Source organism: Trachinotus anak, unplaced genomic scaffold (assembly GCF_046630095.1).
Source record: "Trachinotus anak isolate AG129_WGS33_773 ecotype Australia unplaced genomic scaffold, CSIRO_AGI_Tana_v1 ptg000024l, whole genome shotgun sequence".
Classification (NCBI taxonomy): Eukaryota; Metazoa; Chordata; class Actinopteri; order Carangiformes; family Carangidae; genus Trachinotus; species Trachinotus anak.
This window is the reverse complement of record NW_027273875.1, coordinates 4786864-4810249: the sequence shown is the minus strand read 5'-3', so window position 1 is coordinate 4810249 and position 23386 is coordinate 4786864. Positions and strand designations below refer to the sequence as shown.

Below are 23386 nucleotides of genomic sequence, written 5' to 3'. Positions count from 1 at the left end.
AGAAAATCTGAACATACACAAGTTTCAGGTCCCTCCCCCACTTTCCACCGAGCTCCAAAACTGTCTCCCAAGTCTCTCTCCCGACTCCAGAGGAGGTAATGCACGTCAGAGAGCGTGCATGCGTTTTAGCTCGGGTGCACGAGCGCAGTATCCACAGCAACCAGAGACACCAGAAAGGATGGAACACACAGAAGTAAGAACTCGCCTATTCTACTCTCAGATAATGATATTGACTTTATACTTTAGGTAAGACTTAGCGTGTCTTTTTATTTAGCAATAGTCAACTTTGGGATAAAAGAAAGGTTGCAATGTTTCTGAAAGTGCAGCTGTTTACATAGCCTACGTTACAGATAAGTAACAGCTAGCATTCATTGCAGCATTTTACTCACTGGCACTTTGATAAATGAGACATTTTTACCTGTTGATGTGGATAGAGTTTCGAGACCGAGGCACAGGCCTCAGAGGAAGAGTACATCCCCTCGACGGCCCCTCGATGCCAACGGAGGCTTACAAGTGAGAGCCGTGTAGTAGGTGCATCTGGCAGCGTGCGCGAGGAAGGTAGGGGGTAAACCTGTCTGCAGCATGCACAAGCTGTGACTGACAGTCAGCCAACACTCCCCCTGGATCTGATTGGTGGTATTGATCTGGGAGCAGTGGATTTTTGCAAATCGCATTGCAAGCTGTAGGTAGAGCCAAAGGAGCCGGATTTTTTCCAAATTACCTGTTTCATGTACTGCTGTCAGAATATAGTGACAGATTCTGCAAATAAGACAAAAAAAATGATGCCTACTGAAGCTTTAACGCACAGGCTTAGTTTCCACACACATCATTGCATGCGTACGATCTGTACAATTGAACAGTGAAAGCTGAGTCAAGGACAGTTGGCCTAGCACACTTTGGCTGTAGATAATCACCAGTCAAAGTTCCCAGGATTATCCTCATTGTGCAAACCTCCAAATTTAGCCAAGCTTAGTCAAGCTAGCGTGTAGGGACAAATACCCTGCGGCCACTGCAAGGGGGCAGTAAATGACATGATGAATGAAAACAGGCATCAGATCCTTTATGGACAGAATGCTGTTCTGAGATCAAATAATAGAAGAGATTTCGCTTCCACTTAAATATCATTCGGAGGAGGAGAGCATTTGAGAGGATTTGACCATTGGCGATCCAACTATATATAAGGTTTAGTCTTGTTTTTAAAAAGCAGTGGACATACTTTGACTTTATAATCACCTCATTGAGTCCAAAAAGACTTCAAAGTTGCCTCATGGTCTCTTGTCAGGAATCCTGATTGAGGAACACAAGACAGTCAACATGTATATATCACTATCATTTCATGAATTATGGTCAACTTTCCTCCTGGTGGTATTGTTATTGTGCTTCCTATTACAGATAGGAGGCAGCTCAGGAACTGCAGGGAAACGGAAGACTGTTTCCAATACACTGAGCCTCGCCTCCATCACGTGTTAACATAACAGTTTGTTCACATAAAAAAGAAAACAAAACATGTGGCCCTGTGCTTGTTGTTACTTGTCCTTTACTGGAAAGGGATGATGACTACATTAGCAGTTGACAAGGCTGGCTTTACAGGTCCCCCCCCCCCCCCCCCCCCCCCCCTTGACAATCCCCACCTACTACCCTCTGTGCATTGTGCATGTACCCTGTCGCCTCAAAGTCCCCATTATGTGCAATGTGCACACTGCACAGAATGCTAAATGTTACGGCTTCATTATTTGCCAAGAGACAATAGAAAAATCAGGACTTCTTTGCTTGGACACTATCTGGCCCCATGTGTTTTTGTAAAAGGATAAGGCTGGCAATATGCAGTATATTTTGTTATTGTCAACAAATTCACTTGACCAAAAGACCAAAACCAAATCAGCCTCTCCCTACCCTGTCTGTGCCCCCCAGCCTCATTCCAATTTGTACCTCCTGAGGGTAGAAATGTTTAAAAATGGGCCATGATTACAAACTTTCTTTTTTAAAAGGCAGTCATTTCTTAGAGCAGTCTAGTTTTTAGCAAAAGTAGCAAGAGTCAATATTGCTCAAGTACACTTTTGGTGTTCTTGTGAATATTTGGCAGCATGACAGAGTATGCGACACTGACTCAAAACAAACCAGTGTGTCCCATGTTAATGAAAAATCATTTTGTATGGCAAATGAAATGAATAAGATGTTGGTTTTTGTCAAAACTTATTTTGTGATGATCACTCCTCTTTTGCTCTGTCCGGCCTGTTGCTTGCCCTTTCTCTCCTCCTCTGTTTCAGGAAGCAAACAAGTGGTCGTCAGCCAGAAGTGGTTCACCTGGGCTGTGGGCTGGGCTACCCTTTAAAAGCTGCCTGCTCAGTCTCTCTCCCTCTCTCTCCCATCAGCGACATCCTCTGTGTTTGTTTCCTTTGGTTAATTTGAGCACTCAACACTTTCATTCATCCATGCATTCCCATACCCTCCTGACTTTACTGAATCAACAAGTCCTGTTTTGGTTTAGTTATGTATATCGGTTACTTTAATAAATTACTTTTGTTTGATTTTTTAAGCATGTGTTCTCCCTCCTTCTTTGTCCAAACTTTGAGCCAGTTTGTGACAATTTGTTGACAGAAATCGAGTTAAACGCACAGTATTTAACATCTGTCGCTAGGCGGTACTCAATCACAACAAAAACAAAAGACAGCATTGGATGATGAAATAGCATGGGATCATGGAAGTTGCTGTCTTTACCACCATTGCCATAAGTTTCTCCCAGTGTGGATTCCCACTGTGTCAGTCGTCCACCAAATTATCCACAGAGATCGGACCACCAGATTAAAACTCGTAGAAACAGTTAATAAAGCAGTTACACTTTAAAATTAATGACACAGGATGTCTGAAGGGAGCTGAAGTGCCTAACATTTGCCTGGCTTTTTTTCTGATTATTTAAGATTCAGAGGTCCAATGACTAAAATACTTAATCCTGTAAAAAATATTTAGTAGAAAACAACCAAGGTGTAAAAAAAAAAAAAAAAAAAAAGTATCTTAAAAATGTGGTTTAAAACTGGATGCAAGTCAATGTTGAGTATCTGGCAGGCAACCACAATGCCAAGGTATGGACATCACTGACAGGCGACCAAATTAAATGGACTGTTACCCATATTAAAATTATGTATTCTTTAGGTTTGAGAATTGCTGGAAACATTTGGGATAATGTAAGTACACGACTAAAACAATATAACATAGGTCTAGTCATTTTAATGTGTTACATATTATAACTTTAAGCTATATTACAATAACTAGCCAACCCACTAATAAGATTGTGATATGAGCCCCTGGTGATATGCATGCGTGGTGGTAAATACTTCTGAACAAACAATGATATAATGAGTTTCACGATTTATTGACATAAGATGTGGTACTGTGACAATAACAAATCATTTACAACAGGGTTACAGCAATGACAATCGAAATATTCCATTTCACAAGATGCTGTAATAGCTCTCACCATACATTCTGGATTGCTGACAACAGTTTTGGATATACCTCTATATACGGGAGTGCTAGAGTCGATGCTGCTTTAAAAACATGAAATCTACCATAGAGGCATAAAGTTGGGAAAAGATTCGTTTTTAAACGGAGCAAATCCACAGTCTAAATGAAAAAAGGATTAAATGGACAATGAGTTCATGCAGGCACATAAATGTATTTTTATATTATTGTGTATGAAAATAGTGTCACCAACACAACTGAAAAAAAGCCTTTTCTGTTGAATAGATAGAAGCAAGGCTTTATATCATTTTCAGGGCAATACTGAAATATTTTAATTGATTAGCTACACTAACTACACCATCACTGGACTACACTGTACTAGGGTAACTCTTGGACTTAGAGTGTATGCACCCTAATGTTCTATAGCACACACAATGCCAACATTAGAAGGTTATATTGACACAAGGGTATTAAAACATGAACTTGGCATTTAATTTGCATGAATGCTTGGTCCTGTGAGACTCGTTTGGCAGACTTGCCACAGATTTAGACTGGCTTGACAACAATGGCATAAAGATTACAAAAACAACACTGGCATCAAAAGAAAAGGTAAAACATTTAAAGCAGGTGACAAAATTTAAGCTACTGCAACATTTAATGCAGAGGTAGATGCAGAATAAATATGAATGAACAAGAAAAGGTGTATAAAGGCGTGTACAGCTATGTGGTTGCAGTAGACGGGGCTATTACAATAAAAATACATTGAAAATAATTAGTAAATATTATTCTTAAAATGGAGTGGCACTGGTGTGAACACATAATCAATAGCTGCTGTGGTTGTGGTGTGTAGTGGTTTCCAGCTAATAAGCAAAGATAATAATAGCAACCTCAAAATTTTATCCAGGAATTTAAACCTACAAATGCACTGTATGCTGAAGCTTCTGTCTGATTGACTGTTAATTTGTGTCTGTTGCGTCCATCTATATACACAGCCTGCAGACACACTGACTACATTGAATGTATTTTTAACTTTAAACAAACTCTATTATGCCAAAGCAGTTGGTATGAAGCTGCTTCACATGGCTTAACGTTTTGTTTGCTTTCTGAATTTACAGACGAGTCTGACTAGGTGTGGTGCCAATCAATACAGCATGAGGTGAGTGCCAATGGAAATAGATCTTTGTAATAAAGACCACTGTGGGTCCTGCTGCTTTGTTTTACCACCTGCAGAGCATTGGTGCACTGCAGCCATCCTACACTGCATGCCTCCACTCTGCATGATAGACGACAAAAGGCAGGAGACAAAAGTCAAAAAAGAGTAACATAATTCACAGATGAGAAGCAGCAGTAAAATGCTAGGGTTTAGTCATTACATTAGAGTTACTAGTGCTCTTACTTATGCAATCTCTGGTCTGCATTTTCTTTTTTCAACTTTTTGGAATTCCACTTAAAGCTTTTCAATTATTGTACAATGTTTCAGACTTATGGTGGAAAAAGTAAGGTTCCTATCTAAATGCTGCAAAAACTGTAAGTAATCCCATTACATACAAGAAGCCGTGTTGAAGTCATGACGGGTAGAAGAGCAGAACATGCTGCTCAATGCAATGTGTAATTTTTGTTATTTGAGCATATCTCTAGAAGTAACTGTAAGCCACCACCTCCAGGAGTCTAACCTGCTGAAAAACAGACAAACACATTACTGGTTTCACCTCTTAGCACATTAATGGCGAAAGTAAGAAATCAACACTGGTATTATTATGTTGGTACAACTGAAGCAAAGCCAGTATCAAAAATAAATCAATACCAAAAGAAGCCACACTGTACAAAAAAAAACAAGAATGGCTTGATGGAAACTGGGGAGATTCTTTCCAATCAGGACAGTTTCATCATCAATCACAGCTTTACAACATTAAGACAGTAAGTTAAGGATGGAATGGTAGACAAATTTTCATTGGGAGGTAAAAATCAAAATGGGGAGTTAGAGAAGAGAATTTAATAATGCTTTCAACTGCCAAAACAAAGGAAACATCAACAGTATGTTTAACCTCGGGAAATTAGACAGACCTACTGCATGGTGAATTGTGCCTTGTTGAGACCCTCAGATGAAAAAATATTCCAATCACCATTTACTGTTTGGATTCCCTTGTTTCGGCAGTAAGCGCCAGGTGACAGAAAATGATAAAACCCTGCTGTTTGTTGTCAGGATGAAGCAGAGTGTTAGAACAGGTCAGTTCTTCAGCACAGAGTCGTACATCTGGTAGACATACTGAGAGACCTCAGGTGCCCTACACTTGAGAGACAGCTGTAAAAGTAGAGAGAGAGAACAGAGTTACAATGGGAAACACCTTCACTTATACACACCCTGTCTGAAAGATGATGTTTTAGGATCCTCATCGCACCTGTCTTTACACAGGTTACCAAAACTAATAATATTAGTCATTGTTCTGGATGATTTGCTAGTGATCAGTGCAGAAACAATTATTAGAGAGAGACAGCTGATGGGAGGTTTATGTGATACACCAAGATTAGAAAAATAATCTGCGGCTCTTTTGATAAACAATTAACCATAGCTGCCATTTTCTAAGCAATAAAAGTGAAAAATGCTACTTATCCTATGGATCCACCCTCTTACCATGGACTTTAGGGAACTAGCTGTGCATTTTTTTCACTACTTCCTGACATATTATAGACTAAACAATTAACGCCAGTAGAATTGATGATGAAAATAATCCATTAGTTGCAGCCCTGGTTCTCATTATACTTTTTTTAAAACCACATTATCAATTATTATCCAATACTGATGGCCACAGACTAATGAATATAATGACTGATTTGAATAAAATGGTGGTATGGTATGGTATGATTCCCTATAATCATAAATTACACACACACTGCACAATGTGAGAAATGGCTATGAAACGTGACCAAAAAAGTTACAAAGTTGTACAAAGACTTTTGTACATTTTTTTTGCAATACCCAAACCTTTCAAGACCTTGAGATTCTTCTTCATTTTATTCTCTATCCCACTCTAACCAACTGACCTGCTTATTTGTATAATAAACCTAAATGTCACCATGGCCATTTGTCAAAGATTATGTGCAAAACAACCATAAAGCAAAGCTGAGGGCCAAATAGTAAAAACTGATCACAAATTATTTAATACTCTACCGTGTAGTTGGGGTTGCCAGGCTGAATGCGGAGCTCAGCCAAGATCCAGATGCCATTGGTTAGCTTGAGGGACTGGTACAGCATGTCCTGGCCTTCTACATTTCTCTTGGCAATGGTGTAGATGTTGTTATTCTGCAGCTTCCCTGATACTGTGTCTGAAAGACCAGAATCAAAGTTACTTTCAGGTAATGCACACACCTCGCTTGGTGCTATCATCTAATTACTGAGCAACATGACTACCTACATGAATAACAAACACACAAGAGGCTGTAATCACTATGGGTACTAAAACTAATATATACATGAGCTAATGGAAATTCTACAACTGGCAAAACTTTTATCAGGGAATTCATCATTATCAGGTCTATGACGATTTTAATAAATCGTGACTAGGAACCTTCAGATTTCAGTAAACCTGCACAGGTATAGTACAACATTGAGCCCAAAAAAGAGCCACCATGGGTTGCTATCCGTCTTGCTGCCAGGTAATAGTGGAACAATTATGGGGAGAAAGAAGTGAATGTGTCCTTCAGGTACAAAGAAGAGGAAATGTTGAAGCATCCCAAGAAAGGCATGTGGGTGGAGAAAGAAAACACAGGAGAGAAGGGTGAGGTCTTTGGATGAGTTGTAGCTGCCAGAACAGCTGGGAGGTTATCAGTCCAGACATGATTTCTGATGACATCGCGCCATGGGGGATCAAGAGAGGCCAAGTGGTTGCATGAAAATTATTTTTCTAATTTTATGACCATCAATGCTGCCTGAGGAAAAGCTGGAAATATGCTCTCCACTCATCTGAATGTTTAAAGCAGACATTGTGGTGTGAGTATGTCTTTTTCTGTGTGCTTTTGTTTATATATGCATCATAAGCTTTCATTTATAATCTAATTTGCAAGCAAGGAACCTTCAATCAGACCTTCTTTCTCCTGTTGTCCTTAGCTCCTCATCATTGTGCAGACTTGCTACCTTGGCACACTAAACCAATCAGCTAGTGTCAAGTTTTATATAAGATGGTTAAATCTCCTTAACAGAACAAGTGAGGACAGATCAGTTGCACAGAAAATGTGCTGAGGCCAAAACTAAGAGTTGTAAATATGATTCTGCTTGTAGGAAAGTTTAGGGTTTGATACCACTGCAGCAATGACAAAGCTGGAAATGCTGGAAATCATCTAAACAAAATCTCAACATGTGTGCTCACAGTACTAGTAGATTGTCATCAAGAATTCTAAACGAATTAAAAAAAAAAAAATCTCTTTTACCTAATTAATATATATATTTTTTTTGATTGCTCTTAAGTTATTATGTGCACAAGAATCTGTCTACAAAGTCAAGGACGCCAGCACAACTTGATGTTGGACGTACCATGTGCCATGGAGGAGGGACATAAAAGCTGCTATGTAACTGAGGCCAATTAATTCAAATATTTGCCTACCTGCATTTAGGTGGCACTCCTTTATCTGGTACTGTAGCTCATTCTCATTTGGGATGTCTTTCCAGGTAGCCAGGAACACCTGTCGCTCTGAGGAAGAAAAAAGAAACCAAATCAAACAAAAACAAAAAAACAATCTTATTAACATTAATGATGTCGAAGCCAAAAATTGAGTAAAGAAAGAAACGCTACACATTATCGGTTGACACTCGCGGAAAGCAAAGTCTTTCAGCACATTGTGCATGTAGACATCTAATGCACCTTTCAGGCCCTTTTACAGAGTTCTTGTTTTAACACATGCCAGATCCATTCTGTTCAATCTTGACTGTTTTATTTTGGTATCCCAGAGGTTCAACCTTGAATCTACATCTTCAGTTTTTGATGTCTAAATTTGGTGGAATATTTCATTGCCATATGTATGATTACAGCTCAAATCTCTTTACTGTATTTTCAGAGATGTCAGTGGTGTTCTATCTACACTGGAAAAATACCAGTGTGAGAATGAGTGGGGTCAAAACATCTGAGGCTACTTTCTGGTAGTCAGTAGTCAGGGCCTCACTGTACGATTAAACATTTTCCAAATGATATTTTATTCCTGCTTCAGTGGTCATGTAAGATTATTATTTACCATTAATGTCATGGTGTGACCAGAGATGTGATGTTGTTTTATAAAGTGATAAGTAACAATCATACCCATTTTTCCATCCTCAACAAAGAATACGTTAAGAGGGATGAGTACACTGAAGTAGAAGACGTCAATGCTGTTCTTCACAGCCACCTGTGTACAAGTAAACAAAAAAGAATTTAAGTTTCACATTAGATAATTCATGTCTAACAAGCAATCTTTGAACACTTATACTCGTCATACTTTTTTCATATGGCTGAGATCTGCCTTCTGGTGTAAATATTTGTGCATTTGGTGTCAGAAAGTCATTCAATGTGCAACTAGTAGGAAAGTAAGATCTAAGCCAGTGTCATTGCTGTTAAAATGCACATGTCTTTGGTGGGCAAATGCTAGGGGACAGTATCTCTAGTAACTGGTGCAGTCTCTGGTGCTTTGGAGTTGTTGGAATATAGGCTCGCTGCTTCCCTCAGGTTCTAATTATTGTTCAAAACTGGTGTTGCCAGCCAGTTAGATCTCCTGCTTGCTAAGGAGAAAAGAAAAGTTGGAAGCAAAAATGGGACCAGCTGTCTCAACTCAGCCACAGATGCTCAACAGCAGCTGACTGACAGTCAAAAGTCATGTCTGTAAGTTTCCAGTTTGTTGTGCTGTTGTTCAAATGTATTTGTTCCTGGTGAGTGAGTTGTTCTGTACCTGCAGATTATTGAGTGGGTCCATCTTCATGACTGGCCCAATGGTGTTGAGAGGCAAAGAGATCTCAATACTCTGGCTGGGCATCAGAGGAGTGTGAACGGGCAGAGGACTGGTGGGGATCACCCCAAAACTACATGTAGGAAACAAACCAACAAACAAAATTGGTGGCTTTCAGTACCTGTATTCAGCTTTAGTATAAACACTCAGCCAGTTTATGAAGTGCACCAAGCTGAAAGTAAAGTAGCCAATATAACACCTCCACTGTTTTAGAGAGAAGTGGATTCTCACTGACCTGTTCTTATTGAACTGGATAGCGAAGTCGGTCATGTGTTGAAGGGCCTTGTTGGTGAAGGTCATGTCCATGTACATGTGGCCCTGGCGGCGAGAAAAGGTCCCAGAGATCTCCAGTCCCTTGGCTTTCACTGCAGGCAGCCACACCTGGTAAAAAGTGCCAGTGTTATCAGTTCTACAGAATTTATTTTCTTTTAAACCTCATTTATATAATCTCACATTTCTACAAAAGCAGCTTCACCATTGACCTGGTCAATGTGTACTTGTTTGCTGCCTCACAACCAGGAAGTCCATGGTTATCGTAGGTCATGCTGATACTGGTTATTAGCAAGATGTGAAAGGAAGCAGTCACCTCATTCATTTTAATGAGCCTGGACCCGTTTAAAGGCAAATTCCAATATTCTTCAACCTAGCATATTTCTCATAATCATGGCCATTGACTCTGCACTCACCACCTCCACAGCAGAAATCTGTGTGAACCTCCTACAGCTTTAATAAAGCAAATGAAGATATTTTTACATTTCAAACTTGTCTCTGAGTCTGAACAAGGTGAACACAGAAATTAGCTGCCTGAATCGACCATTATGAGACATTTGCGCAGCTCTTTGAATTTTCCTGGTGTCCCTGTTTCACTATATACCACTTCAATTTCCCTCTACTCCACTGATATGTGAAGCATGTAAATGTACTGGCCAAGCTTAATTTCTAACTATGCTACTGCCTTTATTGCGGGCAATGCATCTGTAATTGTCTGTTACAAATTGTTCAAGTGAATTCTGGCCTACTTGCTTAGATATGTGAAGCTATGTGAACTCACTGCTTTTGGGGATATGTAGCCTCCAGTGGTGATGGCCATGCCTGTGGAAAGCTCAAACAAGTCGTTGAGGCCACTGCTGACAGCTGGAGGTGCAGGTGTAGGTGACGGAGCAAAAGTACTGGGGACAGATGAGGGGATGAAGTTCTGTCCCACCTAAAGCAAATAAAACAAAAAACAAACTCACATAAAACAGACCATTTAATTTTAGTAAGCATCACTTGCAACTTGTCCATCTACAAAAAGAATCGTACTGAAAATCTTAAATCATGCCAGAGGTAGAAATAATTAGTAAAAGTCTTCAGTGATTATGAGGGGGAAAAAAAGAAAATTTCAACCATATCTGGTTTACGTGATTAGCCAAAAACCCTTGTGAAAGAGAAAATGTCGACAAGAACAATGAAATTATGTGAGTGAGAGACAGCGAACGCACGTTTAAAAACCTCATGAAAACTTGAAGAAATTGGTTTGACAGTGTGGTGGGTTAAATTCAGGAAGCATGCAGCATGCAGACAGGCAGGCTGTCAAACAGAAGGGCTTGACTTACTGCTGGACTTCCCCCAACACCTCCGCCCAGGTCTCCCCCCAGCTACAGGAGAGAAGAGAGGACCCCAAAGACAGCATCCAAACATCACAGACCACACACACAAACAAAGACAGAGACAGAGACTTTCTTAGCAACCGCAACCCATCAAGAGGAGCTCTCACTTTCTGGGAAAATTGAAGTCCACATGGTATTTTAGACAGCAAAATAAGGCTTTAAAATTTGCAACAACATTATCAAGAAGTCCAGCTATTCCAGCAGCTTGGAGAAGTGGAAAAATGACCATGAACAGAGTGAAAATACAACAAGGTTAAAAAAACCACACTTATTCAGAATTTCAAAACATTTCAAAATATGTACATGATACGTTAAGAAGTTTTTGGGGCTAGAGTAATTATTTAGCTATTTAAATTACAAGCATACTTACATGAACAAAGAATAAGACTTTTACTGTTATGAGATAATAAGTCTTGAGCAATGTTTCTGTTGATGCTCAAAGAGTCAGAGGGCTGTTTTTATGTTCAGCAGTAAGATTAGAGGAAGGAGAAGAGTACATGCTAGCCAACATTTTGGCATATACCACTTTCTTTTGGATAAATGAGGAACTTTTGCAAAAATGCTGATGTAAAGATTTTTAAAAAACAGCGGAACTGCTAAACTCTCTGCCTGCAAGTCAGAATCACACTAGAATAGTCTGTTCCCACACTATCACACAATCCTGTCAGCTTGTGATGACCATGAACAAGCCTCACATGAATCAGCTCTGATAAATTAAGTCGAGTTATGAAAAAAATGAGAGACAAAGCATGGGTTGATCCATTGTAAAGATTTTAAGGGCGTTATTCAAAATTTTTCTCATTTTCAACAAATCTCACAAAAATGTACAATGTGTTCATCTCTCAGTTCTTTTCTGACTTCCCTAGCATGAGTCTGGCACTTGGCCACAAATCCAGTGGTTTGTAGCATTTTTTTTTTTTTTTGAGAGAAAGAGAGAAAGAGAGAGAGAGAGAAAGAGAGAGAGAGAGAGAAAGAGAGAGAGAGAGAGAGAGAGAGAGAGAGAGAGAGAGAGAGAGATCAGGCTCACCAAGCTGTCCAGGCCTCCTCCCAGAAGGTCCACCGCACCCATTTGCATGGAGGAGACCTGGGGCACATTGACTGGAGGGCCCAGGTCCAGGTTGAGCAGGTCACCCAGCAGGTCACCCTGGCTGGGGATCACATGTGGCTGGTCCATGGCAGCTGCTGGCCCACCGCTCACTGGGCTCTCACCTGTATCAATGCTGTCACAGGAAGAACAACAGATTGGTAAAGGACAAGCATTCAGCTGCGGGCACCAGCTTGTTTTTAGCACATGAGCTAACCGAGGCCAACGAGGTAGCATTTCAAAACAGGAGTCTGAACTGTTCTAAATGAGACTTTGTCTAACACCCTCAAACTGTCCCATAGCAAAGTTTTGAAAATGTCATTTCAGTAGACTGGTCAGCCTCAACACCTGGCTCTTGTCTGCATGTGACACCAACAATTTTATCAACAACTTTTATCTCTTTTGGAAAACATCTTTTTGCTGAAGATAGTACCATTTGAGCAAAGCTGGGTGCTTTTCAAAAGCAGTTTTCATACATTATCATTAAAGACACTGCATTATAAATTGCTCTCTAAAACCTGAAATTTTCCCAAACCATTTTAAGACTGCAAACACAGAACCTTTACTTAAAAAACCTAACTTGGACCCATCCTCTTCTAACAGTTACCAACCAACTTCACATAGACCTTTCCTGAGCAAGGTTTTAAAGGTTTCAAAGCTGTTCAAAAAGTTAAACAACCACCTTTCTGGGAATGGTGTTCTTGAAAATTTTCAATCTGGCATCAGGGCGAACCATAGCACAGAGACATAGACAGCTATCGGTTTTGAATGAGCTCTGATTAAATGCAGAAACATACCTATCCTTGCTTGACCTTCTTTTTGCTGGTGCTTGGCCACCTTCAAAACTATTGACCATGATTTTGCCATCTTGAGAAAGGGGTTGGTGTGTCTGGTGCAGTTCTAAGCTGGTTTAAATCATACATTGCTAGAAGAAAATTGTGGAACACATATCACCTCGTGTTACATTGCTGTGCTTTAAGACCTAACATGGAAACAGCAATAGAGGGATGACTGTCAATTATTCAAATTCACTTTGACTGGATATTCTGTGACCATGTGAAAGCGCCCATACACGATTTCCTGTTCAAAAGCAACACTGCATCCTCTTTCACAAAAGATATTTCTTCCCTATTAGATATCACTGAGACATGGTGCAACATCTTCAGGGTGTTGGGCAATGCATTTGGCAGATCATGAGATGTGCGATAAAATCTGGACTCGAATGCTTGTTAGTTTACATATACTGTTTGTTGATAAGTGTCCTATGATGATGTCACATGCCACACCAACCGTTTAAAACCATACAACATTGCTTTAGAGCCTAAAAATGACAACCTGACATCTAAACTGCATTTCATATATTACCTGCATGATGGTGTTCACACAGATGAGAAAGCTGATGACATGGAAAAAATGGCTTTAAATAAAGTGTTTTATTTATATTAACTACTAGTGGTTTCAACATAACTTTTAACTTACTGCCTATGAGGAGTAGAAAATATGTATTAAATCAATTATTACAATTTGTGTAAACTACAAGTATCATAAAAATCCAGGATTGCTTGTAATTTCTTTTTTATATATATATATATATATATATATATATATATATATATATATATATATATATATATATATATATATATATATATGCTCAGAGAGAGCACAAAGAGGACACATGAAAATCAGGCCAAAGGATGTCAAAGTATGTGAGTATAATCAAAAGGTGCAAAACTGTCAGGTGAAAAGCTGAAATGTGGGTCTGTCATAATGTGCATAGTGTTAGTGTGTCTGACCTGCTGTGCTGGACAGGAAGGTGTTTCCTGTGGATTCCATGGCTGCCCTCCACAAAGGCGCTGGGGGGTTTGTGATAGACAGAGGCCAGAGAGCCAATGTGGCAGATGAGCTCATCCAGCAGGGTGGGCTCAATCAGGTCTGTCTCTTCTGAGATCAAGGGCTTTTCTGACAACACCACCTCCTTGGCAGTCACAGGGTCAGTGGACAAAAGACGCCAGTAAATGTAGCCCCTGTCACGCAGGTCAGGGTTGTCAGAGTCCTGCAGAAGAGGAGGAGAGGTCAAACACATGCTGTAATTTTGATTTCTTTGTTTCAGTGAAGGAATTAAAAATGTATCTTAAATAACAAGAACAACAACAATAATTAGTTGAACAAAAGGGGAAAATACATTGATATGCTACAGAAAGCTACAGTTTGTTTCTAAGCGGGTATCTGGGATGAACATAACCCAGATATATTCAGGATTATGTTAGACCCCATTAAAACAGGCAACATTATCCAGCAGTGAATAAATAAATCATCGAACAGGTACGCATTTCTTCACAATAAAAGACACAACTAACCTGAGTGGCAAGACTGAGGACCTGCTGCACCAACTCCTGAGTCTCTGATGGCTTCTTAAGGAACAGCTTGACGATGGCAGTCAGCAGAGTGAGCTGGACCTGTATATCAAAGCACACAGTGTTGTATTATTGTCATTTTCAGAGCACGGTGCCTCACAAACTGCCACACCCTTGTCCTCACTGTGGGAGGTGGATGCAAGCAAAGTATGGAAATAGCCAAACAAGATGATGTTTGGTGATGTACCACAAGGTACCACATGGAAATGTGTTGACCAGTGGCACTGAGCTGATAACGATGACAGAAATATCTGCAATGCATACAGGAAAACGACTGTACATGCTCTACTGTGGGTGCCACAAGAAAATAAATGCATTAAATCACAGGTCCCTCCAGCTGTTAAACAGTGCATGGTTTAAAAAAAAAGACTCAAAGTTTGCAGACCAACTTTCCTTACCATACTTTCTGTACTTTCTGTATGCCTCAGTTTACTGCAGCATACAGTAAACTCCTCTCGTGTTTTTATGATGAACCCACCTGAGTGCTCTCATCATGGAAGCCCTCAAGGAAGCTCTCTAGCAACTCATCAGCATTGTCGATCCTCTCTGCATACTCGCCAACAATCCAGATCATAGCAGCACGAGCATCAGGTTCATCCAGAGAGTCAAGGTTCTCACACAATGTGGCAATGATACTTTCATACCTGAAAAGCACCAGTATCTCTGGTCAGAAGGAAACTTTACAGGCACCTTACAGTGTATAATAAAAGCTAAAGGTGGAAAAAAGCCTCATGTGAATTAAACATCATTTAAAGATTGACTAATAATCCAGCATATAGTGATTGGACATGTGCAAGCTGCAGTCCTGGACGGACTATGTCAGCGAACAAGTTTATTTCATTGACTGAATAGTTAGTTGTGTTTTGTTGACCAGTTCTCAGGGTTTCAGTGGAAACATACTTGTTGGGGTACTTGCGGAAGATGTCCCTGATGACCACAATGGCCTCCTGAACCACATAGTTGACCTTGGTCTGGATCAGGTCCAGCAGGGTGCTAACACAGCGCTCAGCTGATTGCTGGAGATAAACAGGACAGAGGGACCATGTAAACAGTACTTGAGGGAAAAGGTTATTGTAACTGGCAATATAACTTTTCATTTCAATTTGTTTACACTGGCTGAGGATGGTGCCAAATTTAACACCAAAATGGAGTAAGGCTGGATATTGAAATGTCAATACGTAACCAAAGACATAGACTAACAAATGGCTTTATACATATTGTTGATATTAGAGCACATTTACAGTGGGTTAAAAACTTAAAGCTGTTTCTGTGAAAAACACATTTATAATTCCTATTGGACTGAGGTGTGCACACAAGACATCTTTAGCAAAAAGTTCGGGGATGGTACCGTTTCTTACCTCCACTTTGATGGCACAACGTCCAATGGCTCGCACAGCCTTGCGCACAAAGTCAACATCCACCTCTGTGGCGTATTCCTTTAGTTCAGCCAGCACCTGAAAGTGACATAATGGCAATGAAATAGACCATATGTATTTACAACAACAACACACACATACAGTATATTTAACAACTTATGTTTTTAATTGTGATTCAATTTTACTGATTTTGTTCCATTTTACCTTCTCTTAATATTAGACAACATGATTTAAACAATAAAAAGTTTATATATTAATGTGGTTCATTTCTATGCAGCACTATATTGTACACAGTAGTATATACAGTACACACAAAGCACTTTATTTAAGTAACATATTGGTTCTTTTTAGACCTGAAAAGCCCAATGCCATTCTGAAATTCAATAAATGCCTCTCCCTGCAATCATGTACACACGCAAAATATACTCTCTACCCAGATAACTAGATAGAATATATGTTACTGTAAACCATAATTGGTTAAGAGAACAAAACCTTTCGTAGGTAGTGTTGTTGTGTAGTAGTGTTTCATGAGCGGTACCTGGGCGATGTTGGCCTGAGAAGCCAAACGGATCATGATGTCAAGTTTCTCCAGTTTCACATAGATAGGGTCGTTGTACTTGACAAAGAACACCTTGATCTCCTGCTTCAGGATCTCAGGCCTGCACACATTAACACATTACACATTAGACTGTGGGAAGATGTGATCCAAAAGAACTGAGGAATTTGGGTGTGATTGTACACCAAAAGACATAATTATGTTATCCACCTGAGGTATGACAATGGTTTTCTTTTGTCAAAAATTACATCTGAAAAAGAGAGAGTCATATTCTATTTGAGGACTGGACATTTGGGTGGCTACCAGCTCTTACTGTAAGAGGCCGTTGTATTAGAGATTGTTTGCAGCCCTCATGTTGCTAGGCTAACAAATTTCTACTTGTAAGTGATGATGATCTACTTCGTCCATTTATACTAAATACATGTCACATTGGAAGGTGGTGAGCCCAAATCAGCAGCATGATTTTTTTGAGACTGTAATATTGTAACAATTCTTTTTTTTATTTTATTTTTATTTACTTCTTAGTAATTATTTAAAAAGTGATTATTTAATTAATGTTATTTACTTATTGTAATTTAATTCACATATAACAACATTTAAAATATGCCTACATTATTTTGTTCAAATTTATCTTAAGTCTTAATACAAAAAAAAGTTCTGCAAAGAGGAGGTCACATTGGTCTGGCCAATACGATATATCGTGGGTAGTAGTAATATGAAGTCCACTGCAGCTAAAAATACAACCCAGTTTCTGGTATTTGTGATCACACACCTTTTCTGAACAATGAGGTTGATGTTCCTCAGAGCCACATATTGGACCTCTGGCTCTCCGGAAAGCAAGGTGACCAGCGGTGGGGATAACTTCTTCAGCAAGGTGTTGTAGTAGTCGGAGTCCTTGGGCAGCAGTTCTAAGAACTTCATCAGCACCTTGACAGCTGACAGCACCACTGCTGAGTTGGCATGAGACAGGCGAGGAGTAACGCGCTCACAGATGCTTTAAAAAAGAAAAAGGAGAAAGGTGATAAGGTCAATAAAGAAAAATGAACAAGTTACATTTAAAAGCATTTTATTTTGTTGACATGATTGCTACCTTTGGGCCTCGCGTTCATCCTTGGGGTTATAGTTGGACAGGCAGTCCAGGATGAAGATCTGTCCCCACTCTGTGCACTCGTTGAGGGCTGTCAGCAGCTTATTGATGTTCTGAGGATTGAGGTCCAGCAGGTTGCTGTTGGGATGAGACTCACTAATCTCTGACAGGGCGGCAACTGCATTGGCTACAACCTGAAGGACAGAGATGGTCTGTGATGAGAACTCTGTAGCTTTTATGCCATGTGGATTTCATCATGATCTTCTCAGTAAGTTAACACATCTTTAAAGCTTACAGGGAGAACTGCCTCACAACTATAATCCAAACTCAAACAGCAGTCAAAACATTTCCTCTAACACAATTATGCTGCATTACATCTTCTTTAAATGATAGAGAAAATAACTACATTAAAATATGAATCCAGTTGGTCAATATCTTGCTTCAGACCAACTTCAGGCCGGTGCAGAGCTTAATGAGCAATTCCGCAGGTGATATACAATATATAATAGGCAAACTGTGTAAACCTTCTCTGCTAACCGATTGCTGCATCTCTGTAAATTCATCTTGAAAGCAACAGAAGACAGTGGCAAACAACTGACTATAGAACATACCCAAGCCTTGCTTTAGAATCACCTGATCCATGAAATACCTCCATTCCACTGTTTGAGTTTATTCCAGTGGGTCATATTGAAGAGCAGAGAACAAATACCAAGCCAAAATTGTATGAAAACCTAAGAAAACAAAATGCAGGTTGGAAAAAATATAACCAATCATCAGCCCAACACCTACCATGGGATTTGAGTCAGCAATGAGATCTCTCAGAGAATCCAGGAACCCCTGGTCCTCCACCATCTGGGCATTGATGTCATGAAGTTTAGCCACACAAACAGCTGCCGTCTTCCTCACATATGGGTCCTCATCCTTCAGGCATTTCCTCAGTGGCTCACACAGGTACTCAGTGATCTTGTCAACCCGGATGCAGCCCATGGTGCGTACGGCCAGAGCCCGGATGAGAGGGTTGGGGTCCTCACAATCCTGGAGACCAAGGATAAGCAAGACAGTTTTGGTTTGAATCTGATCTGATTTTATTGGGGGAAGTTCCCATTGTGATCAAAAAATGGAATTGCATATCTACACAACTAAGTCAGAGCAGTTCTGAGGCATTGTGAAATTCAATTTTTTACTTATAAGGAAAATACATCCCAAAACTGCATGACAATCTCAACTTTCCCTGGCCCTTGGGACTCATATTTATGTCCACACTATGCCAGTGGCTATAATTGAAAATTCATCTTTTCATATTTGTGTGTGAATGGGAAAAAAAAAACAACAAAAAAAACAGCATTTATTTGTTAGATTTAGCTGCCTTAGTGTAGATGTAGTCAAACTTAAGAAAGTCCTGGCAGTATTATACACAGTTGAAAAAACAATGAAGTTCCTTTAGGGCCTTGCCTTGACAAAGCTGTTGACGGCCATGATGGCCATATCAGGCTGGCTCTTGGCGTAGTTCATTAAGTAGAGGTAAACCAACTTCTTCAGCTCCAGGTTGTCGGTCTGCATACAGTTCACCACATCTGGGAACAAAGAACTGACAGCAAAGCAAAACAACTTGGTCAGAACTTTAAGTATGAGGCTTCAAGGCTTTTCTAATGTTTACATAATGAGCAATGAGATAAACTAGTCACTAATATATACCCTCAGAAGTATAGTCTAAAAGTGGTAAAACATTCATCCGTCTGATGGAGGTCCCTGTTTTTGTAACTTTACGAAATATTAATTTATAGAACTTAATTATATACGTTTCTGGCTTATGTCAGAAAATGTTGTTCTGTACCTCACATCCTTGCCAACAGTCATGGCTGCAATGACCTTCTTTACTGCCTCTTTTCTCTTCTCCTTCTTCTCATTGTTCAGCTCTGCCTTCAGTTCAAAGATCTCCCCTGAAAAAGGAATCGCAAAGAGTACATAGATAGTGTCAAATAAGATGTTTCCTTTAACCTTAAATCTACCTGAAGTGGTAATGAAAGAAAACTGAATTTTTATGGGTTAAATGAATTTTTCCTCCGTACTCACCTTTTTTGTTTGTTGTGAAATATTTGGAGTCCGTCATGATTGTGGTCCTTTAAGTCTGTGCAGAGGAAATACATAAATTTATCCTATGAGCAAAGGTTGTATTAATGATTCCCTTAGCCCTTCCCAATTTCCCCTTTATCAAATAATGAGAATTAACTAGTGTACACAGATTCAAACTGGATCTGAATACTAAACTGAAAAGCTAATTTAACGCTAAATGGTGCATAACATAAAACATACAGACATGTAATTTGCATGTAGGAGCAACAACAGTTCTTCTCATGAACTGGTAGGCCATACCAACTCAAAAAATGGGACTGCCAAGTGTTGACAAATCCTTGGTTGCAACACTCACTAGCAAGTCCCAAACTGCCTCAGGGAGCAATGTCAAGGCTGTTCAACAGCAGCTTCCTGATATGGGTTTCCATGGTGGAGCAAAAGCAGACAACCTTCAGATATCCATGCACAATGCCAAATGCTGGCTGAAGTGGTGTAAAGCACACCATCATTTGTCATTTGGGTGGTGAAAATAGGATGTCTTAAGATATAAATCAAGCTTTGACCATTCTAGGTTTGAACCCTACCCAACTAAATGTGGTGCCAATTGTGAAGTTTGGTGAAGTAGGAATAATGCTCAGGGATGGTCTTTCATAGTTTGGGCTAGGTTCCTTAGTTCCAATAATGGCAACTCTTGATAATATTTTAGACAAGAGTGCAGTAGGGCCAAGCTCCAACTGTTACCATAGCCACTGGCTGTGACCACAGAGTGAGTGGCTGTGCCTAGCACTGTGACTGGCTGTATGTGGCTGTAGGGATGAGTGCAGATTAGGTAATGGAAAATAACTTAATTCATACTTAGCCATGGTTTTTTGCCACTTTAGCAGTCATGTCAACATAATGATGAATGCATTTTATCTTAGCTCTATGTAAAGCCTTGCACTTAGTTAGACAGTAATCTGACAGTGTTATTACAGTAACGTTGGTCATGTTAGGTTGTTTTACACTCTAGGTTGTGAATGATATATGCTCATAAATTAGTATTAACAGAAACTGAGTCATATTGTTGTGATTAGGTAATGGCCCAAAGCAACATAGACATAAGTATATCATGGTCAATGGAGGTAACTCTACTACAAGTCTCAATCATTGAAATTTAAGGATAACCAGAAGAGGCTAATTATTATGACTGACAGAGGTACCAGGTTTGAGCCCTGGTAGGACTGTCAGGCTTTACAATGCTGCCTTAGCTAATGTCACTATCAAGTTGTAAGAGTAGCCAGCTAGTCAAGATCACAGCCATAGCTAATGTTATTTTCATAGCCACTGCAACAGCCTTTGCCAAAGCCATAAAAAGGCTATAGCCACAATTTGCCATGGTCACAGACAGTAGCAAGTGGTTAAACAGTCGGACCAACTTTGAGGTCGCAAGCACACAAATATGACAATGTCCCCAGTGACCAAGGTTGATAAAGAAATCAACAGAGACGGCTCTGACCTAAACCAACATCTTTGGAGTGAACTGGAACACTGACTGAGATTCAGACCTTATCACCCAAAATCAGTTCCTGACCTCACTAATGCTCTTGTGGCTGAATGGGAGCAATTAATCCCTAGCAGCCAGCCAGGTTCCACAACGTTGTCAAATGATTTCCCAGAAGTGTGGAGGCTGTTGTGCCAACATAAGATGACCATCATTTTGGACTAACATGCTCAAAAATGATGTGTGGGTGAACGTTGACGTGCCCGCTATTTTGGCCATATTTAAGTCGGCATTAGGCTGTCTTATGTTCGGCCAATCATCCACACAATTCACAACATATTCAACACAAACTGACAACGCGAACACGGAAAATAAAGGACTGTGGACTAACTTTATGAACAGATTGGTCATATTCTTCTTATACCTCCAACAGGGATCTGGTGTTTTTGTACTGATTGTAGGATGCCACACAAACATATTCAATGTTAAAGACACAAACAACCTCTTATGGTAAGACTGTCTGCTTGAATAATTGGCTTTATGTTTTAGGGTTAACTTCATTACAAATGTTAGCAAGCTTGCGTTACCTAGCTAACACACCGTTTATGGCTTTAACGTTAACTGTTAACCGTGGCTGTTATGTGTTAGTTTTATATCATAAATTCAATCCTTAAACAGCCAATAAGCCTAATTAGACATGAAACTTACGACAAAGTGGTTCTGGCTGTGACAAGGTTTGACCTCTCCCCAGCATCAAGTTAGCTACAATTAACTAGTACCACAGCAATTTAACTTTGCTAACGTTAGCTAGCTTACTGCATGCTAAATGCATCAGTTAAATGATTGCCGCTAACGATACCTCAAGACTTGCGATACTGGCTGGCTAATAACAGCAAACTGCAGAGCCTATCGACTATGGGATAACCGGCATAAGTAGGCTTTTCTAATCGAGTATGACTTGTAACGATCCAGCATTAAATCGGACATCAAAACAGAAATGAAAAGCGGCCCAGTTCCCATAGCTGCTGACAGGAACTATGTTAACGTTAATGTAGGTGATGACCTGCCCAGCAAACTGATCGACACGAAATCACACACAAATGCCAATGACGTTACAGTAAATATGAACTGTGAAATATTTCATATACCTGGTTGAGTGTATGTCAGCGGGAAAATATTAAGTTACAGTGGATGTAAGACGCAGGTTGGTCCCTTTGCTTGGTTGGAGAAAGATGGAGAATCTGGGTTTGATGGCACGTTCACTGTCACCGGAAACTGGAAAGCTTTTCTCTTGGAGTCGAGCCTCCAAGGAAGTAGCGCATGATGAGACAGGTCGTGCCATAGACAAATTCGATCGATCCAGTGCTTTATAGACTGATATTGTCAGATTTTATATGGTTTGGATCTGCGAATAGCGGACAGGAACTATGTTTCATATGTACACAAAAAACCGGACACACCGCATACAACAAGGTAACCGGGGCTGTGACACCACCCATAACCGAGGCCAGAGAGTATATCGACAGATCAATCTGTTACACTGTAAGGTTCACAAGTTATATCACTCAGTGCAAGCGCAGTATCTTAACTGAGATTTAAATTTAGAGGCTATACAATAGATCTCGGGCGTGACTGGTTATGATGCCGTAATTTCCCATGGCAGTGAATGTAGCATGCGAGGAAAGGTTTGGCTGGGATCTCAATGAGGTCTTGACTGTCAGCGTGGAAACCAGAGACACGCAAGTATTACCAGCAATATGCATTTCAAGTATCAAAAGTAAAAGAACTCATTGTACGGTATCTCTGCTTTCAGGCTGTGACAGTATTATATCTGAATTACTGTATTATATTATTAGACTATTATTATTGACGCATAACACGTACGCAACATTTAAATATTGTAGTAGGTCGAGGTGGAGATAATATTTGCCAGTTTATGGAGGGTTTGGTAGTTTAAAGCATCATATTATATAAACTGATCATACAGTGTGTTTTGTATATAGAGTGGCATAGATCAAGGTGATTTAGAGGGATGGAGAACTCCACAAACATTTAACTTTGTGTCAGATTAAATAGCAATAATTAGCAGTCACTAGGTCAAAGCATATTTCAAGGTATGAATTGTTTGTGAAAAACTGTCACAAGTCTTTTTACTTTAAATCAGTGCAGTTATAACATATAATACATATACCGAGTAAATTTCATTTTCTGCATTTCATGGCATTTAATGTTTGTAAA

General features: G+C 39.7%; 1 protein-coding gene across 3 annotated transcripts; it reads right to left on the bottom strand.

The window, feature by feature from the left end:
• Positions 1–3351: 3351 nt before the first annotated feature.
• On the bottom strand, positions 3352–22413 carry ap2b1 (adaptor related protein complex 2 subunit beta 1). Of its 3 annotated transcripts, none has more exons than XM_071461267.1 (22): positions 22297–22413; positions 19669–19723; positions 19430–19535; positions 19048–19183; positions 18385–18630; positions 17599–17789; positions 17281–17502; positions 16491–16611; positions 15935–16030; positions 15477–15592; positions 15055–15220; positions 14520–14618; positions 13956–14215; positions 12103–12295; positions 11022–11063; positions 10478–10630; positions 9662–9807; positions 9370–9499; positions 8748–8832; positions 8058–8144; positions 6629–6783; positions 3352–5761 (listed from the first exon to the last, which is right to left on the bottom strand). In XM_071461267.1, the coding sequence occupies exons 2-22, from the start codon at positions 19703–19705 to the stop codon at positions 5687–5689; spliced, it is 2862 nt and encodes a 953-aa protein (XP_071317368.1). In that variant the 5' UTR covers positions 19706–19723; positions 22297–22413; the 3' UTR covers positions 3352–5686. The 3 variants fall into 3 exon arrangements, with proteins under 3 accessions (XP_071317368.1, XP_071317369.1, XP_071317370.1); XM_071461268.1 differs by lacking the exon at positions 22297–22413 and adding an exon at positions 21857–21911; XM_071461269.1 differs by lacking the exon at positions 11022–11063.
• Between the last annotated feature and the right edge of the window lie 973 nt (positions 22414–23386).